The following is a 17104-nucleotide window of genomic DNA, read 5'->3' on the forward strand; positions in this document are numbered from 1 at the left end:
TTTTTTCTTCTAGGGAAAAAGGCGCACAAACTAACTAACAAAAGCATGCAATAATTAACAGGTCCTATAACAGGTATGGACCGAAGCATCCAAATTGGGACACTGGTAGAAAATAGAAACATCAAACTACTTGGTACAAAGAGAATGTGCTGCAAAACCGGTCTAGCATCTGTCCTCTTTGGGAGAAATAAACAAGACAGTACATGCCACCTGCGGCCAAAATGGGTCTCTGATATTCTGCTTTAAAGACTGGACAAGCATGGACAATGGCTGGGATGGCATTCAAATATTCTGCCCAGGATTCTAATGCCCAACCTTTGTTTTGAGTGGAACCAAAATTCTATCGAGGATCCTGGATGGGTGCTGTATTATGCTAGAGTGGCACAAAGTTATTTTGCTCAGGGGCCCAGGGTCTGACATGGCAGGGATGGGGCTCAGTCATTCTTGCTCTGCCCACCTTTAATGGATTTGTACCGGTCCCCTGGATACAACATAAACAGCTTTTTTCTATAATATGTGGCAATTCCTCCAAACTACTTTTGTAGTAGATTTTAGGAGGAATGAACATGAAGCTGCATGCTCTTCTGGGTCATGGGATAAAAGAAGCTTGTAAAATGAGACTGAACAGCAGGGATTTGGCTTTTAAAAGGCAAATTCTTTTAGGGATAAAGCTCTGGGGGGAGGTGAGCACCAACAACACTTACACTTAATTACTGTTTCTGTTCAACTATTGGGAAGAAAAAAAAAAATCTCAGTTTCCAATGAGGTGTGCTCATAACTAATAACTGCTGCACATCACCTATATACAACAGAGGTCATACCCCAGATTAGGAGTTGAGGGGACAAGATCACTTTTGTTGCCTGAGCTCCAACCTCACTAGGACTTTTTTGTTCCAGGTTTGTAGCTGAAGCCAGAGGATTAGAACAGCCAGGAAAAAAAAACATTTACAGAAAGAATTTAGCCTTAGCAGCTCAATATAGCAGCTCCAGTTTTCAATAGTTTAGCTAACAGAGCAAACAAGAACTTCATAACTTATAAATACACTAATGCCCCTCCCCCTCGTAATAGGTAACTTTTTCATTTTATACTGTCCAAAATAAAATTCTGTTTTCTATTAGCTGGAAGCAAATGGCACGGAGGTCAGGAAATACTGAAATCCCTGTTTCTGTAGCGGGTTTGCTAGCACAACACATGGCACCCCCATTACATTTATATAGAGCTCGGGTGATATTTTCTATAGAACCAAGAATCCTCAAAAGACCCACTGCTGTCTGATTAAGGATGTCAGGTGCAGTGGTGACATTTACTGCATGGAGAACTGGCTCTGATTAGATAAGGACATCTAAAGGGGAATGCCAGGTGTGCCAAGACTCAACTCAAGAGCATACAGAACCACCTGGCACTCCTATTTATAAATGTTAGCAGCGGGTCATGGAAATTATGTAAAACAAATACACATACTACATTCAGCTAACATGAGTGGGGCTTTCTTACAAATATATGCACCTGATAACTACTCACTGATCTGTGTGATATAATAAAAGGAAGGTGACAACTTTTTTCAGACCACGAGTTCCCAGATTTTGTGCCTCTTAGACCAAAAGTGATGCCAACCCTATGCCTCGCCACCTGGTTCTCCTGCCTTTCAATGCCTCCTCCACTACCCATCAGCTTAAAGTCTGATTTCAGCCCCCGTTATGATTGATTGAAAATGTATATAAGTTAATCATTAACGCATTATATTAAATTGAACTGCAGTCCAAACACGCGTGAACTGTCCTCGCTGCTTTCACAGCCCGCTGATTGGACAGTAAAATGAGCAAGGTATTGACAACCCCGACTTTCCTCCTATGGCATGTGCATGCAGCATAGCTCGATTTTCTCTCTTTCTTTCTCCCTCCTTGCAGTCCTGATAACAGGAGGCTTACATAAAATTTTGTACTTAGTCATAAGTAAGTGAATGTGGCTTTTTTCGCTCACCTAGCTGAATTGAGAGTTATTGACTTGTATTCACATTTAAAGAAATCCAGTTCCTTTACAAGTATAAAATTACCTAAAAACCAGCTAAGTACACAAAGCAAATAGGAAACGCACTTAGGAAACAGTACAGATTTTTATTGATGCATCTTACAAAACGTAATCAAGTTTTTAAGCAGGAATCCCGTCCTGACCTCAGCACTTTGTCCGACTTGATATGAAACATAAATAAATAAAATATATAACATTCTTACATCAAATCGGGGTAAGTGGTCTCTCCGAAGACTTCAGTGTCTGTGACTACATGTTGGCATCAGGCCTGAGTTGGTGGGATTCGGCTGATTGTCTGCAGATGCCTCCGAAGGCAAGAAGAGAAACCTTTGTAGTGTTGAAACGTTACACCGCTGCACCTTGTCATAGCCGAGGTTTGCGGATCCATATAGAAAATGCTGGTTTCCCTCCCTGGTAAGGCAGTGGAGCCTACAGGCACGGTGCGGCTTGTTCTACTACCGCTGTAGTGTGAGCATGGCGAGGTCTGCGTCTCAAAGAGTTCTCCCTCACTATTACAGTTCACCAAAACTTTTTGTTCCCATCACCGGTTCCTCTCAGCTGCGATGTATTTCAGAGCTGCCGATCCGTATCTCCTAGATAAATCCTGGTGGAATTCTTCCTTTAGTGTTTTAACGCATTCGCGGTAGTGTGCGCTGGAGCGAAATTTCGAGATGTCGAAGCTGGGGGCGTGAGGCATATGGATGATAAAGGCGTTGGGCAGCACGACCAATTCAAAGCCCTGGATAAATAACACAAGATAGAACTCATCATGATGACGCCCCAGAATTTAGAATGGGATCAGGCTACAGACAATACCGTACCTTAGCATCAAGCTCCATGATGTGGGACACTTTGTTCCAGCCAAAGCCCAGGAAACGCTGGTCATACTCGGGGCAATCTCGGCGGACAACCACATAGGGTTCAAAGTCCGGAGCCCAGTCAACACGGTAGGATGTAGTTGCTGTTCTCCACTTGGCATAGTTGGTTGGAGCGTGCCCTTTCTTCCACACGTGGTATCTGCAGACACATGAAGTTTTGGGGTTAAAGTTCAGCAGATAAAGGAACCATTCCTGATAGAACAGCGTATACCTCCCAAATTGCAGAGACCAGGAGGAGATAGAATTAAAATGGTCTCTATCACAGCATATCGAGCCCCAAAGATGGAGCACTGTGGACACATGACCATCACACATATATAGGCTTATTGGACAACCTATTCCAAAAACGTGCAAGGCGATTGCCCCCATTGTGCCCTGCACCCTGCTAGAATTGGTGCTCATTCATCCAGAAGAGCATTTGTGAGGTCAGTAACTATGTTAAAAGAGAAGATCTGGTTTACCAGTTCATTAGTGTTAAAGTCAGGGCTCTTACAATAACTAATGTACACATAATGAAACACTAAACATTGAAGAACATAGGTAAATGAACATGCAGAACACAGTACTACAGAGAAGTCATTTCATTGATGGATACTTTAATAAAGGTGGTTATTTTGCAAATGTAACAACATCAGCAAGCAAAATGAGTCAAACTGCACATGCCATATAGTTCCATGACATTTCAAAGTGCCTCTGGAACCATGGTGCAGTAGGTGAGGAGTTCCCAGGATTAGATCTGCCTTTTCCAGGGCTCTCTGCTGGTCAACAATAATAACAAAAAAACAAAAAAATGGCTGTAGGGACAGGGCCAAGCTTGGCCTAATTTTTTACCATATATAATATTTGTGAAACCCTGGAAAAACTCAAACGTGCATTACTATTTATGAATAGTTGTTTGGTTGCAGCCTCCATACTATAGTTTTCCTTTGATTAGTAAGCTGATGCTCATGTTTGGTACAACCACAAGATAATAGTGTATGCCAATGCATAGGTAAGGTTTGTTGGATGTTAATAATCCTTGTAAAGCATTGAATGTCTTGCCAAATATGTCCTTGTGTCATAATCTATCTGCTTTACACAAACTAGAGACATGCTGGTACTGAATATCCTTCATACCAGTCAGCTGGATCCATAGTTTGTTTTTTTAAATAATTCATATTAAATCTAGAAATAACTGAGCTCCGAGCCACAGTACAGGTATATTTGCTACCACAAAGTAATAAATATGTACATTTTATATCAATAAATGTTATGTGTTTGAAGATTTCAGAGAAATTTGTGACTGATATAATTTCATTTGACTTGATAAATATGTTTTAATAATGAATGTGAGCTGGCATAGTTTATGGTTGTATTTGTACTTGCTCTATATGTCTGATAATGTGACTTCAATGAAGAAAAAAAAAAGTCATGGCTGTGTACCGCTCCACTTCAACCCAACCAATATTGTCTGCAGGACAAAACTATTCAAAAATCCCTTCATGTAAAGCACAGCAAAGTAACCTTGCATTGCGTATTATACAATTTCCCTTCACCATTAGCTGTATTAGCACCAAGTGACACCACCAGCTACAAATATCTCTGCTTATTCTGAGGATGTGAAGATGGGTGCAGCAAAATTGTTACAATTACAGATCACCAATGTGAAACTACAAGCAGCTGCATTGAAAGTATGAGTAGAGACTGAAGATGGCGTTTCTGACTCTAGCTTCAATTTTAGAAAGTCAATTGTTCAGGGACTGAGCTATAAATCTGTGAAATCACCTGCAGAAGTTTTATTGATTGAAAAACACTAAGGAGAGCGATTCTATGTTACAAAATGCTGCTATGATAACACTCGTGTGACATGGGCCTAGCTATCTCAAGCCAGATTTCATCAAAGTTTTCTATACAATGTGCCCAGGCTTATTATTATACAGGATTATATAGCGCCAACATATTATACAGTGCTGTACTTAAAATGGGGGTTGCAAATGACAGTGATACAGGAGGAGTCTTACCGGAAGGTGTAGAGCATCCCCATATCCAGCAAGGACAAAAGATCTGTTTTGGATTTGGGAAAGGACATCCGGTAATGTAGTGTTTCAAAGGCTGGGACAATCAGGGCCTTCTGAGTGTTGGCCATGTCTTCTTGTACTATGGACTTCCTGCGGTGGAGGAATTAAAAGTTGTTACATAGGACAAAGGAGAGCAGGCTATGCAAACATAAATGACCAATGATGTCACTGATTCTTAGAAAACACTGATAAACTTTAAAAAGGTCTGTGTATGTGGGTTTGCATCAAAAGTGGATTTCACCTTACAAAAATCAATGGAAATGTAAGAGCAGCTCAGAAAGAAACCAGACTGAACCTAAAAGGATTTTAAATTAATTTCAGCTAGAATAGAAGATTTCCTTTCATACTCCTTGCTGTAATTGGCTCCTTCCTACCCAATTCAAAACAACTTATGCGATTTATTTAGTATTAAGCAATATGAAACTTTTACTGGCTGCTAATGCAAGGGCCCTACATGGCCCTAAAATATATTTTATTGCAAGTGTTATCTGAATCTGTATTTTTAAAGCAGAGCTCATACACAAGCTAAAACCCTAAAGGAATATGAACCACAAATGATGTTTCACCTATGTGCACAAAAACTCCCAAATCTAACACGACAGTCCGGAATTCTGACAATCACCTAGAGCTCTCTAATGGGGAACAAAGGTTACGGAGATTCTGAATCTAGCTGTGTTCTCTGCTCTGAATGGTGAAAACAACCAATAAAGGCTCCAAAATATTTATTCCACTAAATCAAAGGAATTTCACCCAGCGGTCAATGCTCCAAAGCTTCTTACTAAGAGCTCATATCTCTGATTCACTTAAAGAGGCAGAAAAATTCATTTTCTTCACAAAAATGGCAAAAGCAACATTCACAAATACATAATACTGTTATATCTGTTTAATGAGTGAATAAATTATAAATAACCACTGATCCTGCTAAACATTCAGTAAATGTTTAAGTTCCTGTGATGTCTTTGTGCCACGGAAATCACAACCATGGCCCTGACCCCTCTGATCTATAGCACTATGTTGTGAAGATGAGGAGAGCGAGATGTTTTGTAGTATGATTAGTGATCAGCCTGAGGTGACAACACGGCTCCTGTCCAGTTACAGCGCAATGAGTGATGTCATAGTGAGTGTTGTCATACAGAAATAGGAATGAAAACTAATGCTGCCACATCTAAGGACAGATGACCTGCGATATATTACATACAGGTTCCATTCTTGGGTCCGGATACATTTTTAACCCAATGAATATAATCAGCAAGTCAGAATGGTTTATAGAAAATAAACGCACCTTAGGCTGTCATACAGTCCGTACATAGGTAGAAAGTCTATGTCAGACAAAAAGACGTAGGGGGTCTGTGCGTTCCTCAGCGCCACGTTCCTCAGGAGATTTACCGGGTACAGCTGTCCCTCCTTGTACACCACGTGGTACCCGATGTTGGTCCGAGACTGCAGGACTTCGGAGGCTTGTGCATAGCGCAGAAACTGCTGGGCCTCTGCGTCAGACAGGTACAGGGCCAGGCTCATGGGGCCCTCCCAGTGGCGGCAGATAAGCTCCAGCATTTGTAGTCTGGGAAATATAAAAAATACAGGAATATATAGAGAGCTATTGGCAGGAGGAATTGCCTACTGAATTTATTGGGAACTCCAGAAAGAAAAAATCTCCACTTTAATGTTCCTAGGTCTATGGAAACTTTACTATGAAAGGATCAGAAACTCCCATCTTACTTATGCAGTCATGAATGTGGCGAGTGATTCTGCTCGCTGGCATCGACCCAACACCAAATATGTTGGCGGATGTTAAGGAGATGGAGTCATTCGGTAAAAGTTGGCATTATAAACCTGTAACAGACTGGATCTTTATATAAAGGCTGGTTTTAATACTATACGTTACGGTACGGCATCATGCACAATGCAATAAAGTAATGCATGTATGATGTACCTGTGTGCAGGGCAAATGGAAAAGCTGCAGGTACATTGTTTGCTGTGGTGCATTGACATCTCATTCATATCAATAGGCTACCTTATGAAAGACATAGTAGACACATCATGTCATGTTAAGATGTACTTGTATTCCTCTAATTGTTGCATGGGTTATGATTGGGCACCAAGAAGAGGACGTTTTGAGAGGAAGATTTAGCAGCAGTATGGGATTTCAACACTGGAGATTGCAACATCTATGTAGAAAATGTTGCATATTCTTGTAACTCTGCAAGGCTCTGGTGGTGTGATTTACAGTTGTCCAGTGGTGTCACAGCAATTAGTTTTTTTTTTATTAGTGTCAAGCTCCAACTACTAGTTTTTTTTGCTCTGTATTGTAAGATAAACATATGGATAACTCAAACAATGATCATGTGACACGCCTATGATTTCAGCAGGTGCTCCATGCGAGTCTCTATGGGCTGTAACAATTCTGCATGTGATCACCTAAAATGTAAATTTTGTACTCTCATTCTGTTTTGTCTCTCTATGAAAGACTGAGCAAAACCTCATTAGATTAGTAAGGGAATCTGATATTTTAGGAAGCGTGGCAAAGGCAGCCCCCCTGTATCTCTCCAAACAAAGATGACCTTAACACTTTTAAAAGCCTTAACCTAAGTGGTTCTTCCCAAACCCTATTCACATAATATAGCTGAACCAACCTATCCATGGAGAGTTGAGCCACCAGGGTGACATCATTGGGATCCTCTGGGGGAATCTGGTGAGGGAGGAAGGAGAGGTGAACACGATGGGATGCCAAACGTTCTCTACGGAAGTCGTAACAGACGTCTTCCTCGTCCAACTGTTCCAGAGCAGCCTGTGAACATGAAATGACACATAGTGAAGCCAAGCAATATTATTTATTATATTATTAAAAGACAAAGTGAACCTGTCCATGCAGGGCAAAGCAACGGATTCACCAAGCTGTCAAGCTCCCAGCTGCACTTATCTTTTACAACCACTGTGTTCACTTACTGAGATCTAAGAGCGAGAGAGCCCTGTGTATTCTCCAAACAAGGCGGAAGAGAGGTGAATGAGTCAATATTTCATTCACTCAAACCGCACAAAGTGCAAAAATATCAATTGTCGGCGGTAAACCAGGCAGGGTGCTATATGAGTGATTCTATGTGGAAACAAATTAGAGGCAGATCTATCAGCCAGTAGTCACAATAACAGGGGCACTTAGATCAAATATGTGTAATTGCACTTGCAGCTGGAACTCAAGAGGATCTCCCCTTCTTCAGACAGCTCATATAGGGATGGAGAATAATAAACCTGACAAGTTCAGTGATCTATAGGATCAGTGATTGAGACCGTTGAAATCAGGCTGTGAAAATTTCAGCGGCGCGTGATTTACTTGAATATACCAAGCAGATTAAAATATAAAATTTCAGCTTGTCAATTTAATTTAAAACAAAGGTTCACCTCATTGCTCTGTTCCTTGTCACCAGGGCAGCCAATCAGCTCCCGCCGCAGGAGGCTCCCATCGTACTCCAGGAAGGTGAGATAGAGAGTGCGAAATAGCTCAACGTGTTTGTTCTTGACTCGGAGCTTGTGGGGGGAATTCCAGTGGATCACCTGCATGGAAGTAACAAAGAACAATCAGAATTACAAGAACAGAGTTCTCATTGATGGAGGAAAGAACAGAGATGGAAGAAAATGTCAGATGGTATAAACTCTCCATCTAATATAACGTCTATTTAAAAAAAAAGGTTTTATTATTGTTAATAAACAGAATTTATATAGCACCAACATATTACACAGCGCAGTACATTTAATGGGGGTTGCAAATGATAGACAGATACAGAGTGACATAGGAGGAGGAGAGGACCCAGCCCCGAAGAGCTTACAATCTAGGAGGTGGGGGAAGTATCACACATTAGGAGGGGAGATATGGATGAGGATATAATATATTATCTATTGACCTTTCTACAGAACCCAGGCAACAAAATGGAATGGGCCAGTCATTAACTACATTTGAAGAGTGGCAAATTTTACAATGCCCCCTTCCCACCATTGTGAATGTACCCACTGTTACTGACCTGGAACAAGCATGCCATCCATCAGGGTCAGAAAAAAAATCAGAGCTCTATATCTCTATGCTTGTTCCAGGTTTAAAGCAAAAAAGCACCAGAATGACAACAAAGCAACCGACATTCTTAGAAGGATTTATTTGACTGCAGGGTTTCTCTCATCACAGAGAGTTCACTTTAAAGCCCAATTCCATAACTTGTCATCCCCTATCCAGCACTCATTTTCTGGACCACAGGGGGTATCTGTGGCTGCTGGTCTCTAAAGATGTAAAAGTTGATTGGCTCTAAATTGCAGAACGGTAAGTCTAGGATTTACATTTACAGGCATTGGAGTAAAACAATGTGATAAAGCTACAAGTGCTTAAAATTTATGCCAGACTATTTGTTTCCAAACAGTAAAGAAAACGGGAGGTTTAGAGACAGGTCATACATCAATGACATAAAATGGGATGATGGGAAAAACAAATGAAACATTTGTAGAAGAATGGAAGAACATGATGAACATTGTGTGGAGAATAATATGAAGGGTAAAGGGTGAACAACACGCAGCGCTCTCACCTTGAGGTCAGCCAGCTCGCTGTAACATTGCTCAGAACGAGTGTGATCAGACAGCTGCACATTCCAGTAGCAAGGAAGCGGATAGACCAGGCCAGGGGAACGCTTTATAACAGCATTGAAAATATCCTGAATGGAGGGAAAGAAAAAATAGAATTATATCTTTTGATTAAAGGGGAAAAACGAGTGTCCACAGATCATGTTGCGATTGCTGCGCTCTTACCTGGTCGGCAAGGGAGGTGCTCAGCATATTCATCAACTCTCTCTCCGCTGTCACGCGCCACATCTCCTCCCAGCCAATCAGACGTAGTTTGTCCAGCAGCAGCAGGATGACCCCTGCAGAAAAAATAATGAGAAATAAGCCGTTTGTATACAATAAGTGGCAAATCTGATCTCATGTAGGGGATGCAAGGAATGCTCAATCCGGACATGCAAACAACTAGCAGAATATGTGACAGTTTGTTTCCCTTGATCAGTAGGTTTAATAATGGATTATATATTCCAGAAATAATAATGGCCCAGCACGCAAGATTTCTGTAACTGCTGCAGCTAGTTTTTTTTACCTGTTAGCTTTTTTAGATTCCAGACATAGCCAAGTGATCACATCTTCACCAACACTCATTACACACAGTGTGGATTAGATTGCCCTTGGACAAACAATTGATTTTTAAGGTTTCCTCACCAGCAGAACATACTGACCCTTCTGAAACTACCCCACCCTTTGTTTAGCTTTCAGGTATAGGGAAGATATGAGTTCTATTTCTCCCATGTGGCAGTGCTGGTGCTTAATGACTGACTCAGTGTTGTCATATAGAAGACAAAATATCCCTATGTAATCTCAGAACAGGGGAACATGAAACACAAGGGTCTCGTTTCTTGCTCCAGATGTGACATTAAAGTTAATCTGCTGCTTTTCCTGTGTGAATAAAGCACAGGTTTGCTGTAACACAGTCATCAGAGAAATAGCAGGTACTACCATTGCTGCACTTCATCTGAATATACTTGTTGCATAGTTTTATAGTTCTGCATCTTATCATATCAAGCATTAAAATCTATCCCATTGGGATTATTTATTACTATTTAAATAATAGTTTTAGGTGAGTGACCCTAAGCACTGAAGCAACTAAAATGAAGCCAGGCAATGAACATTTTCAAATGTTAAGGTCAGAATGCAGCTTACATATTTACTCATTAAAGCTTTTCCCTTTAAACAACAGAATAGCTAGACAGATGTATTAGCCAAGCTGCACAGGGGAGTGCCGGCTTTCAGCTGGTGCTATAAACCTCAATCAATGAAATGTACCTGTATTGAAGCCACGGCCCAGCGCTGGCCAAGGTTTGTGGTTCTTCCAGAGGTTTCCCAAATACCAGTCACTCTGATTCTCCACTAGACCGAGAACTTGGTCCCCTATCATCAAAACAAAGACACCAGTAAGTGGAATTCTACCAAACATGTTAGCTTTGTATAGTGCATTAGATAGAACTCCTGTCAGGTATCACTGCCAAACTTACAGAGCCGAAAAGGAAATGGGCCAATTCTCTCCGAGAAGGACAAGGACAGCTATAGAATACTAGAACGGACCAAACCTCTGTCAGGAATATATTGCTGTGTATACGCTGGGAAGATGTGACCTTCACCTCACCATTTGTGAAAACCAGCATGAATCAGGTAGAATGTAATATGCCTATTTGTAAAAGTTATAGGGCAATGAACGATAAAATACACCAGGAACACATATGTACTTAATTCGGGCTTGTTCCTATATCACTTTCTTGCAGTCTGAGTCTTAATACGGTACAAATACAGATTCATTGGTTTGCAAGTAATTTATCAGTGATGTACTTAAGCTGGTAAACTCTGGAATAACATTTTGTTGTTCACAATCCTTTCTAACGACAAGAACTAAAAGATGCATAAATGAGCGCTGTACATACAGTGCCATTCTGCTCTATAGAGAAGGGAGGGAGGAGAACAATAGAGTGGCACCCCGCTGTGCTCTCTCCCCTTCACTTGCATTGCGGTCCTTCGTGGAACCGCCAGAACAGATCTATGAACAACATCAGACTGAGCTCGGATTCTCGTCTGATACAAGCCCTGAGGCGAGAATCAGATAAGAATCCACTGACGTGTGAACGTAGCCTTAGGTATGAAAGCAAGAAAGATTTATGGATCTGCCTGAACTCCAAACCTAACAACATGCTGGAGAAATGTGAACAATGAAGTGCAGGGGAGTTTGGTTCTAGAGGGAAACAAATAAAACTTACACCTGGCAGACAGACAAAGCAGCTCTTAGATTTACCTGTGAACCTCCTGAAGATTGCCCACAGCTCTGCAATGTCAGTGGCAAATGTTATGTCCGTGTCCAGGACAATGACCTTCGACAGGTCGGATGGCAGTGCTTTCACCAACGTTAATTTCATTAAACCGTATATTCCAGAGTAATGTTTATTGGGAATCCATGAGACCTCCGGCTGTAAAAAGACAGAAAAACATTGGCAACATTTCTCTTGGCAAAATAAAAATTAAAGTTCTTCTATCAGCTTCTGCAAGCATTGTGATCCAAAAATATTAATTGCACATAATATGCCATTTAGAAGCTGATGTTATAAAAATCTTCTCTATAAAATGCAGGCAGAACAGGAGTGGAACTAATGGCTGTCAGAGATGGTAATCATCTGAAAATAGGAATCTGATAGGTCACCATAGATAAACCATCACATGTCGATGCTCTAGATTCCAGACATACTATGTGAATTCTGTATGACATATTCCTTCTATACAAAGTTTATATTGGATTCACCATTTTTAAACACAGGCAATGTCTCCTCAATCTCACCTTGAGGTCACTAGCATTATAAAAACTGATGTGCAGGGATGGAACCATCCACGTCTTAAAAAGGTTACTCAGTATCTGCAGAGCGATGGAGTCTGTAATCAGGTGGAAGTGAAGGGGGTTCCTCCTACAAAGGGGAGACAAAAACACCAAATGTATAAATGGAGGGTTGTGGACAATATGTGGCCCTCTTAAAGCCCACAGACACAAGAAGAATATTTAAAATAACTGAAAAATCTTTTGTAAAAGAACAATTCAAAAATTGGCCAACAACATAAAAAGATGATTTTGCTTGAGGACTTTCAGATGCCACAAGGGATCCAGACTGCCAGATACATCTAGACAATTATTATTCAGCAAATGATTGTGCACAGACAGAGCTGTGCATGAATGGTTGGTAGTCAGTTGAAATATTCACATTGTCTTCATGATTCATCATCTTAGTTCATACTCAGCCAACTCTGCCAATGTGTGTACATCTGCACTGAGAGGTTAGGGAGACAGTACGGCTGTTCACACTGGCCATGAAGTTGCAGTGCAGTTACTGCTTCCCTATGCCAGTAAATTGCTGCCTACTGTTGCTACATGTAGCTTCTCTCAGCCCTAAAGAGAATGAATGGGAGCGACAGTGAAAGATACCAGTACCACCCACTGGTGCCAGCTGTCAAATGCGCAGTGTGGATGACTGAGCAGCAAGGTTTCTAGGCGCACTTGCAAGGTGCAACTTGCGGTAATACACAATTTATCAGCATTCTGAAAGTTTAAATAATTCTAAATCCTTGCACAATAGACTGCTGTGTTTCCATCACTCTCACATAGATCATTAAACAGTCCGGTTTAATGGCTCAGTTGTTTTGGACACATAGGGAAGCAGTCACTGAGACACATTACTTGGAAGTACAGTCTATGTAATTTAATCCCACACACTAAAGATAATATATCACTTATTGGGGTTTTGAGGCTACAGGAAATCTAAAACAACTCTAAGCTGTCAAGAAATAGACTCCACTAGACATGTGAAAGTGTCCTGTGGTGCCATGACATTATCTGCAGATCCTTTAAGCTTTCCCTTTCTGCTGGTCAGGTAAATGCAGTCTATATACCCAGCCATGCACTCATCACCAAAACAATATGTGACTGTTCCATTCTGACGCTCATGTAGCTAAAGGAGGCAATGGACAGGCGTCAGAATGGGCACTCAACTAGATTGGGACCAGGCAACAAGCTCAGATTCACTGTGTGTTCCAACTCCTTTCTCTCACGGCCAGCGTTTAATTTTTCAGCAATCTTTGCTACTGTAGATTCTCTGTAAGATTAGATTAGACTGGCTAGCCTTTCCCATCCCCTTGTGTATTAATGAGCCTTGTTTGCTCGTGACTCTGTTGGTGGATTGCTGGTAGTCCTTCTTTGGACTGATATTAACCTATTGCATATGCTTGGACTGTAAGCTCTTGGGGCAGAAACCTCTCCTCCTTCTCTGTCGCCATTTTTATGTGTCCGTTATTTGCAACCTTTAACGTACAGCGCTGAGTAATATGTTATCTTTATTAATAAATATATTAATAATAATAAATGGAGAACACTCCACAGGACCGGACGCTGTACAGCTGCCCTGGCCCAGTCATCTAGCAATCATAATCTGGCTCTTGCTGCTCAGATCTTAAAGCTTGCCCAATTTTCCTGCTTCCAGAAACTGTCACTTTGAAGAACTGACTGTTCACTTGCTGCCTAATATTTCCAACCCCTTCACAGGTGCCAATATATGTCTTGGTGCTTTATGCCACAGGACACATTCAAAGGTTTGTGGAGTCCATGCTTTGATGGGTCAGAGGACTCCACAAGGAAGGACCTGCTCAATATGAAGAAGGTGCTTTAAATGTTTTGGCTGAACAGTGTGGAAGCAAGAAACCTTTTCCCGGGTAATACCCCCCAAAATCATACATTTTTGCTGAATTGAGAATGACCTGGCTTTGGAGGGATGGAAGAAGTAGACTACTCACCTGTGGAACAGTATGGACTTCACCAATGTCACCACATCCCTGCTACTGTTGTGGCCGGCACAAACAATAGCAACGTGAATGAGCTAAAAGGAGAGGAAGACAGAGAGGCAGGCTCAGCACAGATGGAAAAATTACATTTTTCAAGCAAGCATTTTCTCAGAAGGATAGACTACCAATGATAAACATGAGAAATCAGTAACAGTCTCTTCATTAGCAGACATCTCACATTTTCACTTTTTGTGTGTGTGAGAAGTCTGGGAGAGGATTTTTACTTCAAGTTTCCCAAACAGTAATTTTGTAACATGACCAGTTTTGTCTACAACAATAGGAAGAATTAGTAAATATTTCTCCAGCAGTGTAAGGAGTTGTGGGGGATTGTTGTGAGAAAGCGGAGGATGTCACCAGGTATTTAGAAGTAGAGGATAAGCAGCAGTGATATAGACCAGACGTAGGGTCACTCACCTCGCATTTCTCTGTCAGAGACCTCTGAGAACACTGGCTGCTGTTGTCTCCATCTGTTCCCTGATCCTCACCTCGAAGCTCCACCAACTGCAGACGCAACCTTCGGTTCTCCTCCTCGGCCTCCTGAAGCCGGACTTCCAAATCCTGCTTGGAGGCAGTTCTGGGAGGAAGACGTGGAGCGGCAACCCCTGGGGACGGACCATCTGAAAAAAGGGCAATAGGAAACTCAGAAAACCACAAATTGAAATATGGAAACTTTTACCTCTCTTCTATAGTATGCTCACTTCTCTCAGATAAACAGCTATGAGGGAAAACTATAAAACCGTTTTTTAAATATTTTGTCATATTTTTAGGGGAGAGAGTGCAGCGGGGGTGCCGCTTCGTCGTTCTCATTCTCCTTATAGAGCAAAATGGTGCTGTATGTACAGCGTTCTTTCATGCATTGTGCAGTCGTTTGTGGTTGAAAAGGATCGTGAAAGATTCTTTCCAACGACAATTATTGAATGTGTGTACACAGCCTAACTAACAATCTGTCACTTTTAAAGAAAAATATTTACATATAAATTCTTTATTTTAAAAACATGCAATAAAGGGTGCATCCTTGGTTTTTTAGAGCATTCTGGTCAATCTAAACATGGAGTATGGCCACTGATTTTTTTCTACCATACATACTCTCCCCAGCAAACTCTGCATAAGGTTGTACAGAGATCTAAAAACAGATCCTAAAATAGTTTCTTTAAATCGTAAGATTAAAAAAAGATGTTATTTAGGCTTAAACATAATAAAGTGTATATAATTACACAAGGCATTATTACTACCAATGTGCAGCATCGTGGAGGCTCCTCTAGGGCAGGGTCTTAACTGGCGTTGGGATCGAGCGATCCCATGTAGCTCCCAGCGGCCAAAACTTTACCAGAAATCCGTATCATAGAGTTAGCGGCAGCAGCAGTAGTTTCCTTTACAGGACATCCCATATTTTGAATTATGACAGGTCATCTTAATAAGATTGGACGTTACTAATTATAGAGTTAGCGGCAGCAGCAGTAGTTTCCTTTACAGGACATCCCATATTTTGAATTATGACAGGTCATCTTAATAAGATTGGACGTTACTAATTGGAATAGTTTTTCATTGCTGATGGTCTGGTCTACAACAAAAGGAAGAATGGGTAAAGCGGGGGTCTGTAGTGAGAAAGCCTACGATGTCACCAAATATTTAGAAGTAGAAAACAAGCAGCAGTGACATACACTAGACTTTAATGAAGTGTTTACCGAGTGGCAGTGGTTCCCTGGTATAAGAAAGCGGTGCAACCTCATAGCCAGTGTGAACATAGGGTCAGCCAAAGAAGTTTGGAAGGGGCAGAGCTGCACTTTGATACTTTACATACTGTCCGTGACCCTCTTTAGGATCTGTCTTCTATTTTTTACAGATTAGAAGACAAATCCTAAGGAGAACCTGCACTGTGAGATGATGGAAGCTGCCACTGCTGTANGAAAACCACAAATTGAAATATGGAAACTTTTACCTCTCTTCTATAGTATGCTCACTTCTCTCAGATAAACAGCTATGAGGGAAAACTATAAAACCATTTTTTTAAATATTTTGTCATATTTTTAGGGGAGAGAGTGCAGCGGGGGTGCCGCTTCGTCGTTCTCCTTCTCCTTCTAGAGCAAAATGGTGCTGTATGTACAGCGTTCTTTCATGCACCGTGCAGTCGTTTGTGGTTGAAAAGGATCGTGAAAGATACTTTCCAACGACAATTATTGAATGTGTGTACACAGCCTAACTAAGAATCTATCACTTTTAAAGAAAAATATTTACATATAAATTCTTTATTTTAAAAACATGCAATAAAGGGTGCATCCTTGGTTTTTTAGAGCCTTCTGGTCAATCTAAACATGGAGTATGGCCATTGATTTTTTTCTACCATACATACTCTCTCCAGCAAACTCTGCATAAGGTTGTACAGAGATCTAAAAACAGATCCTAAAATAGTTTCTTTAAATTGTAAGATTAAAAAATATGTTATTTAGGCTTCAACATAATAAAGTGTATATAATTACACAAGGCATTATTACTACGAATGTGCAGCACCGTGGAGGCTCCTCTAGGGCAGGGTCTTAACTGGCGTTGGGATCGAGCGATCCCATGTAGCTCCCAGCGGCCAAAACTTTACCAGAAATCCGTAATATAGAGTTAGCGGCAGCAGCAGTAGTTTCCTTTACAGGACATCCCATATTTTGAATTATGACAGGTCATCTTAATAAGATTGGACGTTACTAATT

General features: G+C 41.0%; 1 protein-coding gene across 6 annotated transcripts in view; it reads right to left on the bottom strand.

Moving 5' to 3' along the window:
* Window positions 1-2095: 2095 nt before the first annotated feature.
* Window positions 2096-17104, bottom strand: part of LARGE2 (LARGE xylosyl- and glucuronyltransferase 2) — a 54182-nt gene continuing 39173 nt past the window's right edge. For all 6 annotated transcript variants that reach the window (XM_072422047.1, XM_072422046.1, XM_072422045.1 and 3 more), the window contains 13 exons: window positions 14820-15022; window positions 14358-14440; window positions 12361-12484; window positions 11824-11995; window positions 10827-10931; window positions 9747-9859; window positions 9527-9652; window positions 8361-8513; window positions 7598-7752; window positions 6247-6525; window positions 4908-5054; window positions 2851-3046; window positions 2096-2768 (listed from right to left, as the gene is read on the bottom strand). In XM_072422047.1, coding sequence (XP_072278148.1) covers window positions 2571-2768; window positions 2851-3046; window positions 4908-5054; window positions 6247-6525; window positions 7598-7752; window positions 8361-8513; window positions 9527-9652; window positions 9747-9859; window positions 10827-10931; window positions 11824-11995; window positions 12361-12484; window positions 14358-14440; window positions 14820-15022 — 2054 coding nt within the window. In that variant the 3' untranslated portion in view covers window positions 2096-2570. The remainder of the gene's footprint in view (window positions 2769-2850; window positions 3047-4907; window positions 5055-6246; window positions 6526-7597; window positions 7753-8360; window positions 8514-9526; window positions 9653-9746; window positions 9860-10826; window positions 10932-11823; window positions 11996-12360; window positions 12485-14357; window positions 14441-14819; window positions 15023-17104) is intronic.

Source organism: Pyxicephalus adspersus, chromosome 9 (genome assembly GCF_032062135.1).
Source record: "Pyxicephalus adspersus chromosome 9, UCB_Pads_2.0, whole genome shotgun sequence".
Lineage (NCBI taxonomy): Eukaryota > Metazoa > Chordata > Amphibia > Anura > Pyxicephalidae > Pyxicephalus > Pyxicephalus adspersus.